General features: G+C 53.6%; 2 protein-coding genes across 2 annotated transcripts; both read left to right on the top strand.

The window, feature by feature from the left end:
* The first annotated feature begins 1,119 nt into the window (after positions 1-1,119).
* FATE1 (fetal and adult testis expressed 1) lies at positions 1,120-5,514 on the top strand. Its single transcript, XM_057718928.1, has 5 exons — positions 1,120-1,225; positions 2,240-2,358; positions 4,154-4,260; positions 4,594-4,672; positions 5,383-5,514. Exons 1-5 carry the CDS (start codon positions 1,120-1,122, stop codon positions 5,512-5,514), a joined length of 543 nt encoding a protein of 180 aa, XP_057574911.1.
* Positions 5,515-16,780: 11,266 nt separating this feature from the next.
* CNGA2 (cyclic nucleotide gated channel subunit alpha 2) lies at positions 16,781-22,625 on the top strand. The gene is made up of 6 exons (XM_057719344.1): positions 16,781-16,890; positions 17,082-17,174; positions 17,709-17,879; positions 18,877-18,984; positions 20,750-20,856; positions 21,220-22,625. Exons 1-6 carry the CDS (start codon positions 16,781-16,783, stop codon positions 22,623-22,625), a joined length of 1,995 nt encoding a protein of 664 aa, XP_057575327.1.
* The last annotated feature ends 1,123 nt before the right edge of the window (positions 22,626-23,748 follow it).

Below are 23,748 nucleotides of genomic sequence, written 5' to 3'. Positions count from 1 at the left end.
TCTCCAGAGAAATGGAACCAACAAGATGTGTGTATGTGGATGTATATAGATATGCATATACATATGTGTGTATAGAAAAATTTATTTTGAGAAATTGGCTTATGCCATTGTGGGGCTAGCAAGGCCAAAACTTTCAGGGCAGTGCAGCAGGTTGGAATCTTAGGGAGGGGCTGACGCTGCAGTCTTGAGCAGAATTTCTCCTCTGGGAAACCTCAGTCTTTGTTCTTAAGGCCTTCAGCTGATTGGATGAGGCCTGCCCACCTTAGCAAGGATTCATAATGTCCTTTACTTAAAGTCCACTGGTGTAGATATTAACAACAGCTACAAAATGCCTTGATAACAATGCCTAGACTAGCGCTTGATGGAATAACTGGATACTTTAGGCGAGCCAAGTGGACACATAAACCTTACCCTCACAGAGGTCTCATCAGTAGGGAAGCTGAGGGAGGATTTGGACTTAGACCAGAGGTTGCAGGGCTGGGGACACTGGGGGCTCCAGTGGCTGTAGGCAGGTCCCTCTTCTCCTGCCCATCCCTCCTGTGGGTCTCATAATTCCTGTGCAGGCTGAGCCAGGGCATCAAAAGGCCACGTCCCCTGCCTGGGAACTCTGTATTGGGGAAGGCAGGGGACACTCTGCAGAGGATGATTTCTGAAGGGTGCTATGGCCTGAATAACTAGCCAGAGCTGGCCTTGCAGAATCCATGGCAGGATCTAACCCTGCTTTGACCACTGACTGACTCTGGGGTCTTGTGCTAGTCCCTGCCTCTATCTGGAAATGCTGAAGGGTGGAGCCTACTTGCCCCCCAATGGGGTCAAATCAGATGATCCTAGAGCCAGGGCAGTTCTCACAGGCAATGGTTCTGAGCCTTATCACTTCTCCTAAGTCACTTACAGAGTAGCAAGGGAGAAGGCCTTGAACCCAGCCAGCAAGATACAACAGGAACAGAAGGTGCTGGGTCCACGGTGTGAGCCCAAAGAGGGAGTCTGGTTCCACCCCCATGTCCAGATATATCTTCCTTGAGCTCCTACCCCTCAAAGAGCTGATTTTCCAAACGTGTCCTCTGTGCTCTGCTCCCTGTGCATTCTTGGGCATAGGTTCCAAGTGAACAACTGGCTTTGATGGCGAAACAACCTCCTAGAACCAAGGAAGAGATAGAAAAATTCATGGCTGAAGAGCTGGATCCTGGAAGCCATGGGCGTAGCCAAGCGCATGTGGTGGCAGAAGGTGAGGATCTCCTGTAATCTCCCTTCCCTTGGGTGTCTGCACCTGTGCTTGTGTGTTGGCAAATGTGTGGGTGTGGCTGGGCAGACACTCATATATGCATGTTTGCGTGTATGAGTGGGTACACGTGTGTGTCTGTGCCTTGGTGTGCATGTACATATATTTGTGGTTTGAGTGACAGGGGAGTTGTAGGGAAAGGGATTGATGATGTGAGTATTTTGTGGCCTGTGAGGGAGACAGTTGGGACCAACAGCCACCCACCCCCATCCAAGCCACCAGTGTGTCTACTGCAAAACATTCCGAAAGCTCAGTTTATAAGATCAATCAAATCAATTCTCTCTCCTAACCCTACAATGCCTTCTTCTTCCCTTTAGAGTAAAACCTAAATGCCTTACCATGATCTACAAGATCCAAGCAAGGTCATCTCCTCAATACAGTTCCTGCTGTGGCATGCCGACCCACTCCACACTGCCTTTATACCTGTCCTTTTAACATCCCAGGACTGCTTCTTCTTCACAGCCTTTGCACTAGGTGTTCCCTCTGCCTAGAAAGCTCTTTCCCCAGATTTTCTGTGGCTGGAATCTTTTTCAGGTGTCTGCCTCAATATTGTTTCTGACTTTTCTGGAAGTTGCCCCTCCCTTCTGTCTTGTTATCCTGTTTTTATTGTTTTGGGAGCATGTAGCTCTTGATCTGAATCTACACTGAAGGACTATTTTCTGCCCCCTCCCCCACTCTGTATACACACACAAATGGTCAGTTTCTTGATTGCTGCGATCTTGTCTCTTGGCCATTGCTCACTTCTTAATAACTCAGCTCAGAGCTTGACACTCAGTAAATACTTGCTACATTTTGAATAGTTGAAGGAACTAAGACCTGGGCTTGGCGAGTGGACATCAGTGTCTTGAGTGATTCCTAAGAAGTTGGGGAACCCTATCTTTTTTTCTGGTGTGTTCTGTGCCCATGAAGCCTTGGTATAGCCTTAGTGGATGTTCCTGGGTGCTCTGTTCTTCATTCTAGAAATGAAGGAGCATGGATCCCAGTCCCTGGGTGCTCCTCAGCAGCAACAGAAGTTGGATCCAAAGGCTGCTAACTTTGCTGCGGTTTGGAATACGGCTGCCACCCAGTCCCAGAAAATGGTACTGTATGGGGCCCTTGGCACTTGGTGGCAGAGTTGGGTTTGGGGGTACCAGCTTTAGTCTGAAGACGGTAGCTCAAGCAGGGCCAGATGTTGACTTTGGGGGAAGGATGAAGCTCCTGTGAACTAGGCAGGCAAATGAGAGCAGCAAAGTCTAGCAAGAGGTCAGGGCCATTATTTATTTGGCTAGTGGTTCAACCTAGAGTCCAGAATGCCTGAAGCAGACATTGCTTGGGGACTACATATATACTTTACTGTGCAAAAGTCTAGTGTGTGTGAAATGACTCTTTCTTATTAATAAATGAATAAATATATCTGTGTTTATCTCTATATATGTATATTTTCTCTGTATGTCTATATTTTATATCTATTTTTATATATAAATGTATATTTCTACATAAAAATATATATAAGTATATATAAATATGTAAATATAGATATACATATAAATAAATATATCTATGTATCTATATCTTAGGGCTGGGACGAGGGTAAGACGAGGGTAAGGCAAGTGAGATTCCTTTGCCTCTGGTTATTAGGAAATCCAATCAATTGAGTTTGAATATATTGTAGCCAATTCTTTAAGCTACATTCAATATGAGTGAGGGAATGCTCTAGAAAAAGTGGTGGCTATACTGTTGCAAAGGATACTGCAAAAAGGCAGCCATTTTGAAGAAGAGGAAGACCTGACTATTCTAGAGAATTACGTGAGTCACTGAGTTCTGTCCTTCTGTAGCCAAGCGTTTCAGCTACATTCAGCTTTCCCTCAACTTGGGTGAGGGAAAGTTTTAGAAAGATGGTGGCTATTGCAAAAGTTACTGGGAAAACGCAATCAGGCTGGAGAGGAGGGAGACCTGAGTATTGAAGGGAATCATGTAAGTCTCACATTCTGTGGCCCATCCTTTAAGCCACTTTCACTGTGGATGAGGGCAAGTTTCAGAAACATGGTTGTTATACTGTTGCACAACTTCCGGGGGTGGGGGGGAGGGGAAGGCAACCTGGTTGGAGAGGGAGGGAGACCTGATGTTCTGTGAAATCATCTGAGTTCCATTGTTCTGTATCGAATCTTTTAAGCTACATTCACCATCTAAGGGAATGCTCAAGAGAAAATGGCAGCCATGTTGCATAAAATACTGTGGAAAGGCAGCCATCTTAGGGAGGAGGGAGCCCTGACTGTTCTAGGGAAAGTGTTACAATAAATGCTGAAATGATTCCACCCCAAATGAATAAAGAGAAAGAGAGCTTCCAGGTCACGAGACCCCCCCCGACCCCAGAGCCCTGGACCAGAGACCCCCACTCCCTGGAGTCATTAGCATATGGGTCAAACCGAAGGCCTCAGGGATGGCTGGGCTCACCCTGGTTTCCCAGTAGCCAGGCTTCTCTCCTGAGCTCCAGTGCTTCCTGTCTGCCCTTAGGAAGTGTGGCCACCTTGCTAGGCCTCAATTCTCTTGGTTCTGAAAGTGACGTTTTCCTTTCTCCCTCAGTGCTTGCTCAGACTCAGCTGATGTCTGCATGTGACAGTGCTGGCAGAGGACAGGGACCCCTTCACTGCTCTTCTCTTGCCACAGCCTGGTTGGCCAAGAGCTACTGAGGAGCATGGTGCGGGTGGGGTGGTGGCAGGCGGCCAGCCTGTGGGATTCCCAGGCTCTTCTCGTGGTCAGAAGCTGCCAGCTTCTGATTCCGGAGGATCAGGCATCACGTGACTCCCGATGGGGGGCACTGTCATTCCTGGACAAAGTGTGGGGCAGCCACCCAGCTGGGCCCAAGCAGGCTACTTTGACCGTTCCTTTCCTTAGGGGCCCGAGCTGCCGACAACCGGAATGTCAAGAGAAGCAGGCCATGGCGGTGGCCCTCCCCAGGAGTATCCTGGCAGCTTTCAAGGCATGAGGTTCCTTTATGAGCGGTAAGAAGGGTCCCAGGGACCCTGCGGGAGAAAAGCTGGAGCCCTTTGAGCAGGGACCAGAGGAGCTGGCAAGCAGGCTGCCCAGGAAGGAGTTGTGAGCAGCTGGCCATGCTTTGGGTATTGGGGCCTGCTAGCATTCCACAGCTTGGCCAGCTTCCAGCCCTCAGGCCCCAGGACCTGCTACCCAGGAAAGCAGGGACTCCAAGCTGATAGACTCACTGTCCCGAAAAGCCCCCAACCTCCCCCACCTGCCTTCATGGCCCTCCTGTGCATCCTGGCGGGCCCAGCCTGGGACCTCGAAGATCCGACTCTCTGTCTTTTCTTATTTCCCAGCAACCTGGAGGCAGATCTGATCACCGAGATTAGCCTGGAAGAGCTAAATGAACTGGAGATAGAGGTCATGAGAAGGCAGGTGAGTGTCTATTTGCCGGGGACCCACTTGCAGGGTGGAGGCACAACCCTGTGTCTTGGGATGTGTGGCCCTCGGCAGCCCTGAGGCCACCCACCTTGAGGATGCGCAGCCTCTCCAATCGTCTTGCCATCTAGCAGCGGAGACGACGTCAGGCTCGCCTCCCCTTCCTCCCAGCCCTCTTGGCTCCCGTGTCCTATCTTGATGCTCAGCCTCAATCCTGTCTCTCTCCCTGAGATGAGGGAAGGGAGGAGGGGAGGAGAAAAGGAGGAGGAAGAAGGGGCGTCAGAGGATAAGAGAAGTCTATGTAGAGAGGGCGGTACCAAGAGGTCTGAGCAAGGGGTTGCCTTCATTCAGGCCAAGTCCAGGTCTCCTCAGGAAAAGACCCCAGTGGGTGTGGAGGGGCATCTTCTCTGGTGGTCCTCTCTGGCTCCTGCGTGTCACCCCATCCTGGGGCCCTCACTCTGGTGGTGCTGCCCCCACAGGCTTCCCCCAGGGCCTGAGCACACAGGCAGCCCAGCCCCTGGGTCCTGCTGGGCCTACCCGAGCCCCTGGTCTCGGCTGCTCTGCCGGCTTCTTGCCCAAAGGCGTGTTGGCTTCTCAAAGGGCAGCAGAGGCCCTTGGTGTTTTCACGTCATCCTTTTCCAGCACTGGTGTGCCAGGAGCTTCCCCAGAGGAGCCTTGCTCACCAGCCAGCTCTGGTCTCTCTGCAGCTGCATGTGATCACCGGGCGTCTGCGTGCCCTGGAGAATGAGGGAGCCACCTGGCGCCACAGGGAGACCCTGATCTTCACCATGCTGCTGTCCACCTGCATTGCCAGCCTCTGGCTGTGGATGCGCCAGTGATGCTTTCCGTTGCCCCGCCGTGCAGCTGGACCCCTTGCCTCCTCCCCTTCTTCCCTTCTCCCCCTCAGCCGCCCCTGCCCATCCTCCTTCCAACTCTCAACAGCCTTCTGCAGCATCAGGGCCATTTTCCAACTGTGTCTGAGGGAGGCCCTAGCTGCCAGGATGTGGAGGAAGTGTGGTATTCAAAAGGTCTGAATGGGCTGAGATGCAGCCCCTTTGGCGGGCGAGGACAGTGGTTTCTGGTCCCCACAGTAACACCAGTGGTAGGTGCTTCCTGCTTACCCATCGCGGCTCTATGGTGACCATCTTGGAGCTAGACCTTGCCTCTGGGCCCTCAGTGTCCCTTCTGTTCCATCCTCGGCAGGGACTTGGCTGTGTCTTTCCCCTTTTCTTGTGCGCATGGCTCTGCATAGAGAATGTTCTCAATAAAAGCTTAGTGACAGCAGCAAACCCTGGTGACTGAGCTTCTTGCATCCAGGACTCACGTGGGGACAGCCCCTCTGGACAAACACCTTGGTTCCCTCTTCCCAGCCACCTCCTCCCTCCCCATTGCCAGTCCAGGCCAGGGAGGGGAGGGCTCCTTAGGGGCAGGGTTTGGCAAGGTCCTTCCTGTGGGGCTCCCACCAGTGAGTGCCTATGGGGAAGGGGTTCTGCAGCAGCATCTTGTCCTGGTTGGGCATTACAGAGACTCAATCCGAGGAATCTCTTGATTGAGAGAGAGAGAGAGAGAGAAACTTTTCCATTTGCTCGGGAGGAAATTGAGTCCCAGAGAGGGGAAACATGGCCCCGGGGTCATCCAGCAAGACCTAGACGGGGTTGGGTCTAGGATGGGGTCTCCTGGACCCATCTGGGGTCTAGGGCTCAGCCTGCCTCCTACACACTGGTCTGGGACCAGCCCCGACTCGGCTCTGGAGGCTGGATGGGAGGCCACACAGAGGGGCTTGACCCCGCTCTCCCCTGTGTCCACAGCCCTGTAACATTCACCTCCTACAGGACGGATTGGTAGGAAGGGCAGTGGGACTGGCCTAAGAGGGTAGGAGTGTCACTGTTTGAGGCCTGGCCTCAGGGCAAATGTGCAGGGCTGTGGGAGGCCTTCAGAAGAGCAGCTGCCTTGTCCCTGGGGCCAAGGGATAACACACATTGCTCAGGGAGCAAGGACCTAGATCATCACATTGTCATTGGCTTTCGTGGCTAAATGGACCTTACCCAAGCCCCGGAGTGTGTCAAGGCTTCTCCAGCTATAAAGGCGAGAGAGTGTGTTAGTTACTGGATATAAAATAAACATGACAGTGTGGGTGCGTGTGCATGTGTGTGTGAGACAGAGACAGAGAGACAGAGAGCACAAGTGAAGAGGGAGGGTGAGACGGCAGAGACTTGAGTCTTTGACCCTGCTCTGCCCCTGTCCCGCCCCTCTGTGGCCCTCAGTGGGCCCCATACCATGAGGGAGTTCCTAACTCTCTGAGCCTGCAGTACTTCTAAGAGCAGGGTGTGGGCCTCTTGCCAGCCCTGTGCGGTCCTACACACACGGCCGCTGGAGCTCGGGCTCTGCTGAGAGCAGAGACGAGAACATTTGGTGAAGAAACAGTTGGAGGATTCCGTCTCTGGTCCCAGAGAAGAGAGGGTACTGGGGTGCCAGAGGAAGACCCCTGCAGAAGGGGGAGAAGGTAGTGTCCAGACACAAGTGCTTCTAGTCAAGAGAGCCAAGAGGCCCAGGGAGGACCCCACCAAATGGGGCCTGGAGCCCCAGGAATCCCCTGGGGCTAGGAGGAGTAGGGGGAAGGCTGGGCCACCTCTTTACAGGCCACCCCTCCACAACCCTGCCCTCAGGTGCCTCTCCTGAAGCTGCTCCCTTCTTCTGCTCCAACCCAGCCACGCAGGAACTGTGCAGAGGAAGGGAGGACTGCTGCCGGGCCAGGCAAGGCCTGCTCTCTGGGATGGGAGTGTGCGCGTGCGCGAGCAGACACACGCTTGCAGAAAAAGTCTGGTTGAAAATATGTTGTGAAACAAAGGTTCACCCTTGGGGGCAATTTAGCTGAGATGGAAACAAACAGTGCGGCGGCCCCCAGAGAAACGCCTCCTGGACTAGATGAGCGAAGGTGGAGCCCTGGTCTGGGCCCTGGCTGCCCCTCTGCCCCTGTGCTGTGACTGCTTGCTGCTCCCAGCCCTGCCTTCTTGCTCCATCTCCAGAGGCCTCTAGAGGGGAACTGGAGTGGAAGCTGCTCCAGGCTGGCCTCCTCTGCAGGGCGCAATGGGCCCTATTGTCGGGGCGGGCATCTTGGGCTTGGCCATAGTCCGCCTGGAGCATCTGTCCTCTTGATGCTATTTCCCTGCCAGGCTGCCCTGGCCTTGCTCAAGCACTCCGGCATGAGTCCAACCCTTCTTCCAATAAGTCTTGAACTTCCCCATGGACAAGCTGGACCAGCGGGGGAGGGGAGGGACTCATTTATAGTTGGCGTGGGGGAGGGGCTTCTCTGCAGCATGTCATTTAGCGCTCGTCTGTGAAACTTCCCACGGGTTGCCCAGGCTTGGTGTACACGGCCATTCCCCCTCTGCATCAGGAACTGCTTGAGGGGCAGGGCGACCTTCCATTGCCTCCCACACCTGGCACCCAGCAGAAGTAAAGGGCTGGCAGGATGGCCTCTGACCAGGGTCCCCAGGGAGCAATTCTAGCCTAATTGCCTCTTGAAGGGAGAGCTGACGTCGCCTTGGTCATAGGAGCCTGGCGTTTAGGACATGCCTTCTGTGGAAAACCTGCAGAAGAGTAAGCCCATGCTGACCATTACTTTCTCTGGCAGACCTGCTACATGCCAGCACACTGTGTTTTTAAAATATTTGATTACACAAGTCCTGCTTGACGATATCCTCCTGAAATAGGCGTAGCTGACAAAGTCCCTTGTCCTCCCCTGCATCTCCCACCCAGTCAAGCCCCTGCACAGAGATAAGTCTCGTGATTCGCTTGGTGTTCATCCTTGCAAACTCTCACTGTCTTGTGCAGACATGTGTCCCTGTGTGTGTCCTGGGCTCTGTGCAGAGGAGCCATGCAAGCCACCCCACGCAGCCCTGGAGAGGGGCGGGCCCCCCAAGCCATGTGTGCAGGGGGAAAACTGCAAGCCTCTGGTCGTGCCTGCTCCACTAGGCTGGTCCCCAAGCCCCTGCCAGCACTGCCAGAAGCTGGAACTCAATATTCCAGGTGTTCTGTCTCAGCAGCCGGGAGAGGTGGGCGCGTGGGGTGAGAGGTGTGAGGGTGCGTGGAGGCGGGCTCTGTGGTACCTGCAAGCAGCCGGAAATCTGGGCCTCTTGACCTGCCACCCAAGGGCTCTTGCCCCCTCTCTTTCCCCAACCCTGGCCCCTCTTGGAGGCCAAGTCCAGGGAGCCCTGGAGGGGAAGGAATGGATTCCCCACACCCCCACAACCCTGCTCCACCCTAGGCACCTCTTATCTCTCCCAGGTTTCCCCCTGGCTTGCCCTCTGGCCAGGTAGGCCGGCTGGGACTGTGAACGAGGTGGAGGCCGGGAGGCAGGTGCACAGGGGCGGTGCTGGTGACTCTGGGTCCCCAGACACAAAGCCCAGAGCCATACGTGCTCCATGTATGGGAGGGCTCCTTGGGGAGCGCGGGAGGGGCTGGCTCCTGGATCTGGGCAGACAAGCAGCTTCCACAGCTAGGCAGCCCGGCATCCAACCCTCACCTGCTGGCAGCCTGGGCTGTGCGGGGCCCACAGTGAGAGGGTCAGGTGTCTAGCCAGCAGGCAGAATAGCTTCTCTAGTGGGCAAGTGCTACCCTGGGCCAGGGTCTCGACTTGGCCTCAGGTGTGGGCATGAGCTCCTCTGGGCCACTGCCAGCTTCCCCTGCTGGCATTGGGCAGGGCGGGCAGCTCTTTGACTGAGAGGCTGCGAGTGACGTGGGGGTTCAGGGACCCCACTGTCTCCTGGGGACAGGAGCATCGGGAGGTCTCTGCTGGCCGCAGGTGCTGATGAACCCCCGAGGGCTTGTCTCTGATTGGAAGCTTCTCAGACGGACCAACAGATGCTGACTGTGGCCAAGGGACACCCTGCCTCTGAAGCCGTCTGATTGGTGAGGAAAGGCCGGTGGCCTCTACAGGGTCAGGATTAGAGCCTGTGAACGTGTGTAGGTCCTTCAGTTGGGTTTGACATGGGCCCTCATGTGCCTGGGCTGCCCAGGGAGCTGAGGGAAAGTGGCTGTGTGGGGAGACTTTGTCCTTTGTCAAAGTACACAAGTGCAATCCTGGGGGCTTTCGGTGTATGGAGGCACTGAGGGTGATGCTGGCTTGCCTCAAGGCAGCTGAGCCTTTGCTCCAAGCCTTCTCCAGCCACCCTCCTAGGGGACAGTAGAGGGGCTGAGAGCCTGCCGGGTCAGGAGGGGTGGGGTGGGAGAGAGGGAGGAGTTTGTGGGCCTTACACCTGCATCCGCCCCCACTGCCTGCCTGGCCCAGGGCATTTCTGGGCATCTGAGCCTCAGAGCATGGGGACCGTGCCACATGGAGCTCCTTGACTCCCTGCATATAAGCAGTAACGAATGTAGGGGTGGGGGCTTATGTATATGGTGCTTCTCCCACAAACCCTGCTGGGATTGCAGCCTTTGCTTTCAGCCCTCCGAGCTACACCCTGGCCTCCTCGGGAGATCCTTGAAGGAAGGCTCCTGCTGCGGGCCTCTCAGTCTTTGGGTACCAGCCCCTTTGCCATTTTGACACATGCATCTAGAGTGAAGCCATTAGAGCTTCTGGCTGAGGGAAGATTCCAGAACCAACCGGCAGTCCTGGCACAGGGATAGGTTCCTCATTTTGGCCGTCCAGCTGAGCTTGCCCTGGTTGCCCTGAGCTTGAGCCCAGACCAGCAAGTATCAGCTCCATCCATGTCAGATCATGGCCAGAGGAGGCAGCTAGTGTTGCAGCAGCCACCTGTATACCTCTTGCCAGGGTCTGGGCCCTACTGCTGGTGGAGCGTGGGCAGAACCCTGAGTACCACTTGTCAAGTGGAGGCCTCCAGGGTGGTGGCTGCCTTCTCCAGAGGGAGGGTCGCTGAGTGCTTGGACTGGGCACATGTGCTTGGAATTGAGTCCCAACTCTGACTGACAGGGTGTGTACGTGGTGGGCCCTTGGTTGCCATGGTGACCTCAGAACTACCAGGATCAGCCCTGGCCACCTGACCAGGCTCCAACATGAGAGGCTCCCACAGGAGATGAAGCTGGAATTTATTACATAGACGATCTTTCAGTCCATTCAATGAGTACCTGACACTATCCTTATTCCTGGGACCCAGCAGGGAACAAGATGTAACCATCTTGTGGGGGACAGAAAATAAGCGAGTAAATCATTGTCAAGATATGATAAGCCTATGATACAAATAAAGAATGAAAAAGTGAACATGAAACGAGGTATGGATTTGGGAATGTGCAGAGCAAGTTTAGGGAACTCATCCATTCATTCACACATCCAAAATATGTGTGTGCCTGCCATGGGGCCAGGCGCTGGGGATTAATGAGAAAATGAAACATACAAGTCTCTGCCCTGATGAAGTTTATTTCTAGGGTGAGGGCATGTGTCCAAGGGTTTTAAAATCAGAAGTGACAGATAGATCCAGGTGTGGACTTGCTGACCTCACCCTGGTGGTGTGGAAGGTAGAGAAGAGGATGGTCTGGGGATCTGAAGGCAGAGAAGCAATGAGTCAGGGTTGAGGCCAGGCCTAGGGCAGCAGCAGTCAGGATGAATAGAGAAGAAAGTACTGGAGAGAGATTTCAGCAGTAGAACCAACAGGATTTGAGGATGGGGAGGGGGTGTCAAAGATGACTCCTACCTAGGATTCTGGATTGAGCACATGTGGGGAGAGATGGGCCTTTCTCAAGATAAAGCACTGGGGAGATAGGAGCTGGGGCTGGGGTCAGAGGGTCACGTCTGTTTGGGACACAGTGAGTCAGGGGCCCAGTGACTGCCTCCAGCAGATAGAGCTGGCCCGTGGGCACCTGGGGATGTGGAGCACATGAGGGGCTTCTCAGTGAGGACAGCAGGGGCTGGGGGTATGGGCTACTGTCTCTAAGGTCCTAGGAGGAGCCTCCCCTGGGGTGTGGCTGACTGTGGCTGATCAGATACACTGCTCTAGTCCTATCTTAATCTGTAAGGAAATAAAGCCCCTGGTAGCAAAAGCAACCCAACCTTGGAAAGTTTCTGGTGTAACAGTGTACACACTAGAGGCTCCAGCCCCTTGTCAAAGGAGTGACCACCACGCTGGTCTGCCAGGCCTCTTGGGCAGAGCCCTGTTTCCCGTGGGGCCCACTGGAGACGTCGTCTATTCAACAAATAGCAGTCAAGCATCTTTCTTCACGGAGATGCTAGCCTTGACGCTGACCTCAGGGTGGCTTACAATAGCCAGAGGTGAATCGGCATCAAGGACCCATGCCTGCCCAGTGAGTGCCAGGCCCTCTCTCCACCTGCAGCATGCGGCTGCCTGTCCTCAGCTCCTGCAAGTCTCCTTCTCCACAGCTGAGCCCCTTCTAACTATCCCTCCAGGCCTGGGGCACAAGGGGGTCACTGCAGCTTCAGCTCCACACTTAAAGTCAGCCCTGAGAGCCTGCCGCGCCTGCTGCAGTGCTGACCTAGCTCTCTTCTTGGTACTCATGCCCAAATCCCTGGCTCTGTTCATCTTCCAGGCTGGCCCTGTGGTTTTGGAGCCAGATTGCTTAGGTGTGAATCTGTGAAATGGGGATAGTAATAGCATCAGCCTTGCCAGATGGTTGTGAGAATTAAATGAGTTAACTTAGGTCAAGTGCCAGTAGCACGTGGTAGCTGCTCAATGAACAAGAAGTTGCCCCATAACCCACCCCCATTTTAGCTTCCTCTTGGCTCTCCTTGTCAATGTCTGCCTGCCTGCCCACCTCCCTGCCACCCAAGACGCACATGAGGCTCCCCTTGGCACCATTCTCTGCCTGCTGCCCAGGACTTTTTCTACTGCAATGGACAGAATTGCTACTAGCACGATTTGCATACATGTGGGGGTATGAAAGAAAGGGAGGAGTCAAGGATGACTCTAAGGTTTTTTTTTTAAGTTTTATTGGAGTATAGTTGATCTACAATGTTCTGTTAGTTTCAGGTATACAGTAAAGTGATTCAGTTATACATATACATATATTAATTCTTTTTCAGATTCTTTTCTCATATACATTATCACAGAATATTAAGTAGAGTTCCCTGTGGTATACAGTAGGTCCTTGTTGGGTTTTGACTTGACTAACTGGGAGAACAGCATTGCCGTTATTGAGGTGCAGATAAGTATTAGAGGATAAGGTTTTGAGGGAAGATCAAGTCCTCAGTTTTCTACAGGTTCAGCCTAAGATGCCTATTCAACATCCAAGTGGTGATGTCAGGGAGACAAACTGGAGTTCAGGAGAGAGGCTGGGCAGGTGTTATAATTTGCAAGTCATCAGTGTACAAATGTGCTTAAAGCCAGAAGACTAGATGATGAAATGATGAAGAGAGAAAAGATAAGGAATGTACTCAGTGACTGAGTTCAGGACACTGCAACGTTTAGAATTAGGAAAGAGGAGGAGTCAGCTTCAGAGGACACTAAGAAGAAGTGGCCAGTGAGACAGGAGGAGAACCCGGAGCATGGAACCCATTATTTCAAGGAGAGAGTGCCTGAACCGTGTCAAATGTTGCTGAGAAACAGAATAGATGTGGACAGAGAAGTGACTGAGGATGAACTGTGTCCCTGACTTTCTCTTTTATTCTGGGACCAACACTGAGGTCAGAGACTCTGCCAGACCCATCTTTCTCACCTCAGCACCAGGTAGCAGTGAGATCTGAATGGGCCACAGACTGGGAAGTAGTAGCTCCTTCTGTTCCTGGCCTTAACATCTCTGAAGGAATCATTGTCAGAATGCTTTTAAGAGACTTCTTGGACCAGGCTGGTGTTTCTATAAAAGTCTTGGGCTAGTTGTTCATCTAGTGGATGAGGAGAAAAGAGGGCCAGAAGTGCACTGCAATTGATGTTGGTCTTTTTACAGAATTATGGGCTCACCCTTGGTTTTGAAAGTCTCCCTCCTATCCAGGTCCCCTGCCCATCTCTCTTCTCTTTGCCAACTACACGTCTGTTGTCTTCCTCACACAGCCTAGCCCTGCCCTCACACTTGCTTGGTTTCCCCAAGGCATCCCTGCAGCAGCTGTTGCAAACTTTCTGTCCTCCTCAAGTCTGCACCTACTGCTGCCTGATGCCTCTGAAGATGGAACCCCCTCCCGTTTCACTGAGAATGCTGGGGAGTGGCAGGCGTTAACTTCCTTACCTGCTCCTCACTCTCCCCATACCCCATCTAACATGTTTGCCTATCACCTCCCCCTCCTCCTGGCCTGTTCATTGGGGGCCCCTTCCCTCTGTGTTCTTCACAGGTCACATCTCACCTCCTCTGGTACCTGGACCCACCCATTCTATCCATCTTTCATGTGCTCCAGCCCTAAAGGGTTGGTCACAAGCACAGATATTTTCACCATTTATTGAATCCCACCTCAAAACCCTCCCACTTGCTTTGCTATCTCCTTTGTGTAAAAGGAGTCTGAAACCCTGCAAACAGCCCTCTCGACCGGCACTCCTTGATGCTGCTCTTGATGAGGTCACCAGCGAGGCCCCTAGTGGTTGATGCCAAGCTGCTCCAACTTTGACCTCACGGGGAAGAAGGGCCAGGCTCTGCTGCAGCCCTGCTCTTTCTGATGGGGCCCTGCAGGCTCTTCCCTCCCTGAGACTCCCTCTCCTGGGGCCTGTCCTCTGCAGTCTCCTCAGGACTCTCCCCTCAGCCTCATCCTCTGTCTCATGCTTTGGGGGTGCTCATTGCTTCTCAGAGCTTTAACTGCCGGCAACTCTGATGGTGTCCACGTCTCCCCTCCAGTCCAGACCCCAGTGAGTGCTGGGCTGGTCAGAGTCTGCTGCGGCAGGCCGGGAGAGCGGCCCTGAAGGCTCAAGACCAGGCCAGGGCCTTGGGGACAGAGGGCAGTGAATGGAAAGATTTTTGACACTTTTTAGGGGGGACGATCAACTGAGGACGGAGGCTGCTTAGAGGTGATGATTGAAGGTTTCTGGCTTGGGCAGCTGGGTAGAGGACACGCCCCTTTCTGAGGCGGGGAAATTGGAGGAGAAGCCCATTTGTAGGTGAAGGTGTCAAGTTCAGTTTTAGGTGGGCTGGGTTTGAGGCGCCTCAAAGAAGATGTCCAGTAGGCAGTGGGAGATATGGATGGGCAGCTTGGAAGAGACACCTGAGTGGGGACATAATGGTAATTGAAGTCTGGGACTGGATGACGTTTCTGGAGAGAGTGTGCAGACAGGAAGCACTGGCGAGAGGCCTGGAGCGGGGGCAGTTGTCATGCAGGGGCGTGTGGCTGGCAGAGCAGGCAGGGCAGCCAGACGAAGGGAAGAGCCTGTTCTTGGCAGAGAAGGAGCAGGGATCACGGGAGAGGAATCTGTCTTGGTGCCAGAAACTTAGAGGGGGCATAGATGTTGTCACGTGTCTCCAGAGCTGTCCCTCCTGTGGGTTCAGGGCCACTGTTATTGAGGATGATCAGCAAGGAGGGGGGGAGTCCAAGTGGTGGCAGGTGGCTAACGCTGGCTCTCTATCAGCAGGAGGCTGTCCCAAGTCCTCGGTGTTTGCAGCCTCCTTGGGCAGCCTTGCCCTCCTCTGCCCTATTGTTGTAAGCAGAGCGCACTCTGCACTCTGGGTCCAGCCTCCCACACCAGTGTCCCCTGGACGTGACTTTCACTGCCCCTGCTCTACCCCTGCTGCTCATCCACTCAGCAGTGCTCTACTGAGTCCCACCCTGGGCCTGATTTCCAGTCCCTCTACATCTTCAGGCTTCCAGGCAGCCAGCCCCGAAGCCGTGATCAGTGCAAAAGGCGCCAGCTTTGTTTGCATTGCCTGGAACTTTCTGTCTCCATGGTCAGTCACCTCTAGGGTGCAAGCAGGGACTCAGGGATGCCGGGTCCTCTCCCTCGGGTGCCCTCATTAGCTTCCTGGTGCCGCAGTCCCACAGAGAGCAGCAGGTGAGCAGCTCTGAGGCTGCTTGTTATTACCACTCACCACAGAGCTTGACGTGCCTGCTGTCGCCATGGTGACGGCTTCAGAAGCTGGAACAAGCTGGGGTGGGGGGGCGGGGGAGGAGTTCCAGCAGGTAATCCGTGGGGTGTGCTCATCATTTCTGACCAAACTTGGCGGGGCATGCCTCAGCGGGGAAGAGCCATCCCAGCCTCTCTGACCCCATGCAAAACACACGGTGGAACACCATTTCCTGTCTCTCTTCTGGATTTTTCCCTATCAGGATGCTCCTTCTCAATCTATTTTGCGGATGCCTCCTCCTCTGCTCAATTCTTAAATGTTGGGGTTCTCCAGGGCTCTTCCTGCATGACTCCACCCACTTGTCTTGGGCTTCATCGGCACTGTCTTCTCCAGACTTTTCCACCTCACCTCCACTCTTGCTCCTCCTCTAATCAAGTCTCTACCTAGCAGTCAGAGGGATCTTTCTCAAATACAATGCTGTGCTTTTCATGCTCCTGCTCAGCCCTTACAAGGCTTCCCATAGCCCAAGGGAGAGAGTCCTGACTTAGACCACTTCCTATAGAGCCCATGGGAGCTCTCCCTTCTCTCTTCTTCACTCCTTGCCCCATCCAGTGGGCTACTGTTCATTCCTCAGCTTGGAGGTGCTAGAGAGAGTGTGATTGGAGCTGAAAGAAAAGACCCCCAGAGTGTGCCCCTGGTGAAGAAGTCAGTGAAAGATGGGTCTCCCACTTGAGGAGAACCAGAGAGTTGGGGGCAGGGGCAGGTGGTAACTTCTTTGGGCCAAGGAGGTATATCTCCTCCCATGGGGCAGGAATTTGGGGGGCAGTGGCTAGTTTGGAGGTGCTCAGCAGCTTAAGCCTGTGCCAGACATCTGCAAAGCAGGACACCAGGAGATGACTTAAACAGTTTTTTTGTTTGTTTTGTTTTGTTTTAGCTTTGTTAGTTCATATGTCGGAAAATTCACTGAGGTAAAAGAAAAATTGCAGTTTAGCACTGTTTGCCTTTTAAATTGCCTACCAGTGAGGGAAGGGTGCCATCATCTCCCGGGTGCTTGGAGCCTGCCAAGCAGTACCCAGGGGAGCCGGGGTTTGCCAAGTGGGCCCTGGTTCTGTTCTCAGTGCTCGCCTGAGGCTCTCCTGAGTTATATGGGTGCCAGGGTCTTCTGTGACCTTCCTCTTGGGCCTCTCCCTGGCAGGTGAGGGTCCTGGTTGTACATGGAGGATGACAGAAAAAGCCAATGGCGTGAGGAGCTCCCCAGCCAATAACCACAACCATCATGCACCTCCTGCCATCAAGGTCAATGGCAAAGATGACCGCAGGACCAGCACCAGGTGAGTCTGCTCAGGCTGCATCATTTCAGAGATGGCCTTGAGGCTGCTCGTTCCTCCCAGCTCTGCCTCATTGTCACAGAGTAAACAATCTTTGGCTCAAAGACCGCCTCTAAAAGGACGATAGGGTTTCTAGGCACGCCCAGAAAAACAAAAACAAAAACCCTTGGTCTATTCTGCTCCTTCCTCTGCAGGCCACAGTCTGCGGCCGACGATGACACCTCCTCAGAATTGCAGAGGCTGGCAGAGGTGGATGTCCCCCAGCGCAAGAGGGCTGGCTTCCGCAGGTGGGTTTCACCACTGCCCTGCTGCTACCCCCTGCAACCCATGAGGCCTGTCAGATCATGGGGTTCCCTTGGTCCCACGGGGCCTTTCTATCAAGACCTCTGGGAAACACTGTCAACGCTGTCCTAGCTCAACTTTTTCCTCCAGAGGAGGCTCCTGTGAGCAGGCTCCGAGTGACCGGTAGAGGTTTCTCTTCAGGATTGTCTGTGGCAGCGCCCGGAGGAGAGCTGCTTCCCAGTGGAGGGCTTCCAGGTCTCTAGCCCAGAGTTACAGGCTCCATGGGGAAATCAGGAAGCCTGAGCCAACCTTCCTCCTGACCTGTCCTCCCTTAGCACCACCTCCATCTTGCCCCTATTTGTTCTTCACAATCGAGAGAGACAGCACCTCCTACAGGAAGTCTTCCCGGAGTAGCCCCTTACCCCTCAGGCTGCTGTGTTGGGAGTCACGCCCGAGCCCCATCCCCCTGTCCCGGGCGCAGGTCCTCTCTTCACAGTGCGATTCTCCTCTATGCCTCCTGCTCCTTCTCTCCCCTCTAGGATCGCCCGCCTGGTGGGGGTCATCAGAGAGTGGGCCAACAAGAACTTCCGCGAGGAGGAGCCTAGACCTGACTCGTTCCTTGAGCGTTTCCGTGGGCCTGAGCTCCAGACTGTGACGACACAGCAGGGGGATGGCAAAGGCGACAAGGACGGCGAGGGCAAGGCCACCAAGTATAGCTGTCCGGCCTGTGGGACTGGAAGGGCTCCAAAGCATGCGATCGGAGGGCGGGCTGGGGTTTCTCATACCACAGCCAGGGGTGACCAGGGCCTGTGCCCTTTCTAACCCCAATGGCCCACCTGCCTGGGGAGCCCCTGCTGGCTTTTCTCACCTTAGCTGCCTCTTGCCAGATGTCCTCTGGCTGCTCACAAAGCAAGTAGCAAGGACACCTGAATGTGGGCAGGGAGAGGGCTCAGCCAAGGGTGCCCCAGCCTGGGTTCTAGCAGTCAGTAAATGCAGAGCAGGTTCCAATTAGGGAGTGCTGTTGAGGGGATGCCAATACCAGCACCCATGTGAGCGCAGAGGTGGGTGTTTGAAGAGGCTGTGCTGGGGGCTGCCTCGCGGCAGGGAAGGCCCAGAGACAACTGAGCAAGACACAGCCAGCAAGGAGGCCAAAGAAGGCAGAGCTGGAAGATCTGTTCTTTGAGGAATGAGTAGGCAACTGTGGATGTCTGGCCAAGCCGACATTCCCTACCTCTGGCCAGTAGAGGAAAAGAGCTCTTGCCAAGGCAGGACACAGCATCTGGGAAAGTGATTTGGGAGCTGGAGACCGGGGACCAAACAGGAGGGGGTGTGGGGGCAGGAAGCACGTGGCACTCGCTTGCTTGGAGTTCCTCTCTCTTCCCTGGAGGGATGTGCGAATCGGCCCTGAGCCCTCATTACTATGCTGTGGAAGTCCCTGCCCAGGGCAAGAGGCCTCCAGAGGGCAGAAGAGCCACTGGGCCCATGTGGGGTCAAAATAAGAAGAGGGGTGCCTCAGCTCAGTGAGCTCTAATTAGATGCACAGTGCCAGCTTGTGGCTTCCTGAAAAATGAGGCCCTAACACAACCCATCCCTCACCCCGCATATACCCTTAGGCATTGCTTTTCAGGGTCCCCTGGCCTCTGGCAGCTGGAGCGGTGCCACACCCGGGGCCCGGTTCCCAAGCCTGGCCTCTCTCTGTCTCCTCAGGAAGAAATTTGAACTATTTGTCTTGGACCCAGCTGGGGACTGGTACTACCGCTGGCTATTTGTCATCACCATGCCCGTCCTCTACAACTGGTGCCTACTGGTGGCCAGGTGAGCAGGGAGTGGTCTGGGAGAGGGTGGCCAAAGCAACCCAGTCCCAGGTGTGGACACAGAGTGCACCCGAACCCAGCCCTCTTTCTGGGTTCCCTACTTTCCAATGGCTCCTTCCTCTGCCCTATTAAACCTCCACTCCTTGAACCCCAACCCGATTTAACAGGCTGCCAAAGCCTCCTGTCTATCCTTTTCCTGGCGTCTGTAATCTCTTCCCACTTCCTCATCCACACTGATACTGTCCTAGGTGAGGCTACCCTCCTCTCTCCCCGGGACAAGTACCACAGCCCCGCAGCCATTCCTTATAGACACCCTGGCCCCCTCCAATGCATCCTGCACACTTGCAATTAGCATGGTTGATAGAAACTGGGATTCCATGATGTCAAGCCTTCCTCACAAACCCTTCAATGGTTCCTCATTGCCCACAGGATGAAATTCAAGCGCTCAGCATGGCCTTCAAGGCCCTCCGGACCTGGCCCTTCTCTCTAGCTCCACCTTCCGGACATACCCTAGCCCCAGCACTCACTGCTCTCGGATCAGAACATGCTGTTTCCTCAAGAGAAAATTCCCTCTCCCCATTTTCAGCCTATGGCGATGCTTCCAGCAGTCTCAGTTCTGAAGTCACTCTCCGCATGTAGCTTTTCCTGACAGTGTCGCCCACCCCATCCCCCACCTCAGTCATTCATACAGGAAGGATTTGACTGAGCACCTACTGGGTGCCAGGCTCAGTGCTCAGGGCTGGGGGACAATGTGGTCAGCAAGACATACGTGGTCTCTGGAGCTCTCAGGCTAGTGGGGGGCACTGACGGTGACCATGAACGAACCAATGCCCGAGATGAGTCCAGGGACTGGAGGCAGGGAGCTACTAGATAAAGGGCACTCAGGGTGGGCTTCTCTGAGGAGGTGGTAGCTTGGCTGAGACCTGAGTGATGAGAGGAAGTAGGCTATTTAGATGCTTGAGGTTGGTGGAGGGAACATTCTGGGAGAAGGGAACAACAAAGTGTGGCTGCAGGACTGCAGGTGAAGCATCAGAGAGGCAGCCACAGGCTGGCTCTGCAGGCTTTGTGCACCAGGGGAGGGGCTGGGTTTTATTCTAAGTGTAACCAAGTAGTCAGAGTTAAGTGCTCCTCCCTTGACTTATACTCTCACTAAGTCATCATTCTGGGTTCTAGCCCTTCCTCTGCCCTCTCCTGAGACCCCGACCCATCCAGTCACCAAGTCAATTTTTCCTAGAACTCTCCTGCAGGCTCCAACCTCTCTTCATTCCCACTGCTTTGAATCTAAGCCCAGCTACTGCTCTCTCTTGGCTGGGTTGGCCAGTGCTCCGTGTTTGGTTCTCAACAGGTGTGTTGAAGAGCCAAGAATGCAGGCTATTCAGCTGTGTATTGTGTGCATTCTTCCAACAACTTATTTTTCATTCAACTCACTCCTGTTGAGCACTTGAATCCTGGGCTAGGATGTGCTCTGGGCTAGGACATAGGGCAAGCAGTAATGACTGAGAGGTGGTCTTTGTCTTCTTGGAGCTCACAGTCCAATGGATGAGACAGACAAGTAGTGGTCATTAGTGATGTCTACGTAATAATAAGGGTTGGAGTAGTAGTTGCTTTTGAAAACAAGTCTTCTTGGCAGCTGACTGACGGACTCATCAGTGCCCCTTGTGGCCATCCCAAGCCCTGCTCACAGTCTCACAGCAGGCAATCAGTTTGGGGATTTCAGGGGGCCTTGGCTGGCTTTGATGGTGAAGCCCAGTCCTGTCTTCCTGCAGAGCCTGCTTCAGTGACCTACAGAGAGGATACTACGTAGTGTGGCTGGTGCTGGACTACTTCTCAGATGTGGTCTATATCGCAGACCTCTTCATCCGATTGCGCACAGGTAAGTGGATAACTGGGACGTGCAGGCAGGAGCCTGACCCATAAGTCCAAAGGCTTGAATCCAAATTCTCAGGAAGCCCCCTTGGCATGGTGTTAGCCTCAACTGTCTGGCTGGGACACAGGTTGGAGCCTTCCCCTCTTTGAACCTTGTTTCCTACATGCTTAGTGTCCTACATGCTTAGTGAGTTTCAGACCTGGGGGTGATCTCTTAGGGTACTTACGGCCAGCCATGCTATATGAGTTTCCTATACCCCTCCTTGGGAAGAAGGGTTAAGTGATCAGTTTGTTCCTTGCCGAGCATTAGTATATCAGGAGGGACAGGCCTGAAGGCTGAGGTGGTACGTTGGCTTGTGTCTTCCACTAGGTTTCCTGGAGCAGGGGCTGCTGGTCAAAGATACCAAGAAGTTGCGGGACAACTACATCCACACCCTGCAGTTCAAGCTGGATGTGGCTTCCATCATCCCCACCGACCTGATCTATTTTGCTGTGGGCATCCACAGCCCTGAGCTGCGCTTCAACCGCCTGCTGCACTTTGCCCGCATGTTTGAGTTCTTTGACCGCACTGAGACACGCACCAGCTACCCCAACATCTTCCGCATCAGCAACCTGGTCCTCTACATCTTGGTCATTATCCACTGGAATGCCTGCATCTACTATGCCATCTCCAAGTCCATTGGCTTTGGGGTTGACACCTGGGTTTACCCCAACATCACGGACCCTGAGTATGGCTACCTTTCTAGGGAATACATCTATTGCCTTTACTGGTCTACACTGACCCTCACCACCATTGGGGAGACACCACCCCCTGTAAAGGATGAGGAGTACCTATTTGTCATCTTTGATTTCCTGATTGGTGTCCTCATCTTTGCCACCATTGTGGGAAATGTGGGCTCCATGATCTCCAACATGAATGCCACCCGGGCTGAGTTCCAGGCCAAGATCGATGCTGTCAAACACTATATGCAGTTCCGAAAGGTCAGCAAGGAGATGGAAGCCAAGGTCATTAGGTGGTTTGACTACCTGTGGACCAATAAGAAGAGTGTGGATGAGCGGGAAGTTCTCAAGAACCTGCCAGCCAAGCTGAGGGCTGAGATAGCCATCAATGTCCACCTGTCCACACTCAAGAAAGTACGCATCTTTCAGGACTGTGAGGCTGGCCTGCTGGTGGAGCTGGTATTAAAACTCCGCCCTCAGGTCTTCAGCCCTGGGGATTACATTTGCCGCAAGGGGGATATTGGTAAGGAGATGTACATAATCAAGGAGGGAAAATTGGCAGTGGTGGCAGATGATGGTATCACTCAGTATGCCCTGCTCTCGGCTGGGAGTTGCTTTGGAGAGATCAGTATCCTTAACATTAAGGGCAGCAAAATGGGCAATCGACGCACAGCCAATATCCGAAGCCTTGGCTACTCAGATCTCTTCTGCTTGTCCAAGGATGATCTTATGGAAGCTGTGACTGAGTACCCTGATGCCAAGAGGGTCTTGGAGGAGAGAGGCCGGGAGATCCTGATGAAGGAGGGGTTGCTGGATGAGAATGAGGTGGCAGCCAGCATGGAGGTGGATGTGCAGGAGAAGCTAGGACAGCTGGAGACCAACATGGAGACTTCGTACACCCGCTTTGCCCGCCTGCTGGCCGAGTACACGGGGGCCCAGCAGAAGCTCAAGCAGCGCATCACAGTTTTGGAGACCAAGATGAAGCAGAATAATGAGGACGACTACCTGTCAGATGGGATGAACAGCCCCGAGTCAGCTGCTGCTGAGAAGCCATAATGGCTTGGGCCCAACTGCTTCTCCGGCCTTGACCTCAGGGGCTAGAAGAGCTGTGTAGGTCCCCACACATATATGCATTACCCCCACGTCCCCTTGAATTCTCCCAGAAGCCTCTCTGCGGGCAGGTTTTTGACTCAATCATCCAGAAGCCCTTTACCAAGTCCAACTAATAGCCAATCTTGTTCAGGGTGCAGACTGTTAGGCTCGGCTTCCAGAAGCTTCAGCCTGTCCAAGTTTGAGGAAGGAAGAAGAGAACAGCATCTCTCTGGGCTCCTTTGCACGTAGTCACCTCCCACTTCATTCTTTTCTTTTTTAAAAGCATTTTAAATTTTTATTGGAGTATAGTTGATTTACAATGTTGTGTTAGTTTCAGGTGTAGAGCAACGTGAATCAGTTATACATATATCCACTCTCTTTTAGATTCTTTTCCCATATAGGCTGTTACAGAGTATTGAGTAGAGTTCCCTGTGCTATACAGTAGGTCCTGATGAGTGATCTGTTTTATTTATAGTATTGTATATATGTCAATCCCAATCTCCCAATTTATCTGCCCCTCCACCACCCCACCCCGCCGCTTATCCCTGGTAACCATATAACCATACATTTGTTTTCTACATCTGTGACTCTTTTTTTTTTTTTAAGATTCTTTTCCTAAGTAGCCCATCACAGAGTACTGAGTAGAGTTCCCCGTGCTATACAGCAGGTTACTGTTGGTTATCTATTTTATACATAGTTCACTTGGTTCTTTTCTAATATGTGTTCTTAATATCTCCATTTTCCTGCACAAGTACGTAGTTCAAGCACTGGCTGCAGACACTTAGCACAGGTCCCAGTGTCTGTCTCCCAAGGTAGGCAAAAGGTGTGGAGGGTGGCAGGTAGGAAGTGCTCACTCTGAGTCCTGCTCTGTTGATCTGTGTGTCTATCTGCCAAACAGGAGCGGGACCCCTGCGGTCTTCTCTAGACCAGGGGGATGATGATGCTCTTGGTCTCAAGTCCATTGCAGGGCAGGGAGTGAGGAACTAGTGGTCGGCCAGCAGGCAGTGTCACCTGGAGAAGGCGATGGGCAGGAGCTCTGGCTGTCACCCCTCTATGCAGAGCAGTTCTGAAGAGGCCCTGAAGCTGG

This window comes from Hippopotamus amphibius, chromosome X, assembly GCF_030028045.1.
Source record: "Hippopotamus amphibius kiboko isolate mHipAmp2 chromosome X, mHipAmp2.hap2, whole genome shotgun sequence".
Lineage (NCBI taxonomy): Eukaryota > Metazoa > Chordata > Mammalia > Artiodactyla > Hippopotamidae > Hippopotamus > Hippopotamus amphibius.
This window is presented reverse-complemented; position numbering and strand designations above follow the sequence as displayed.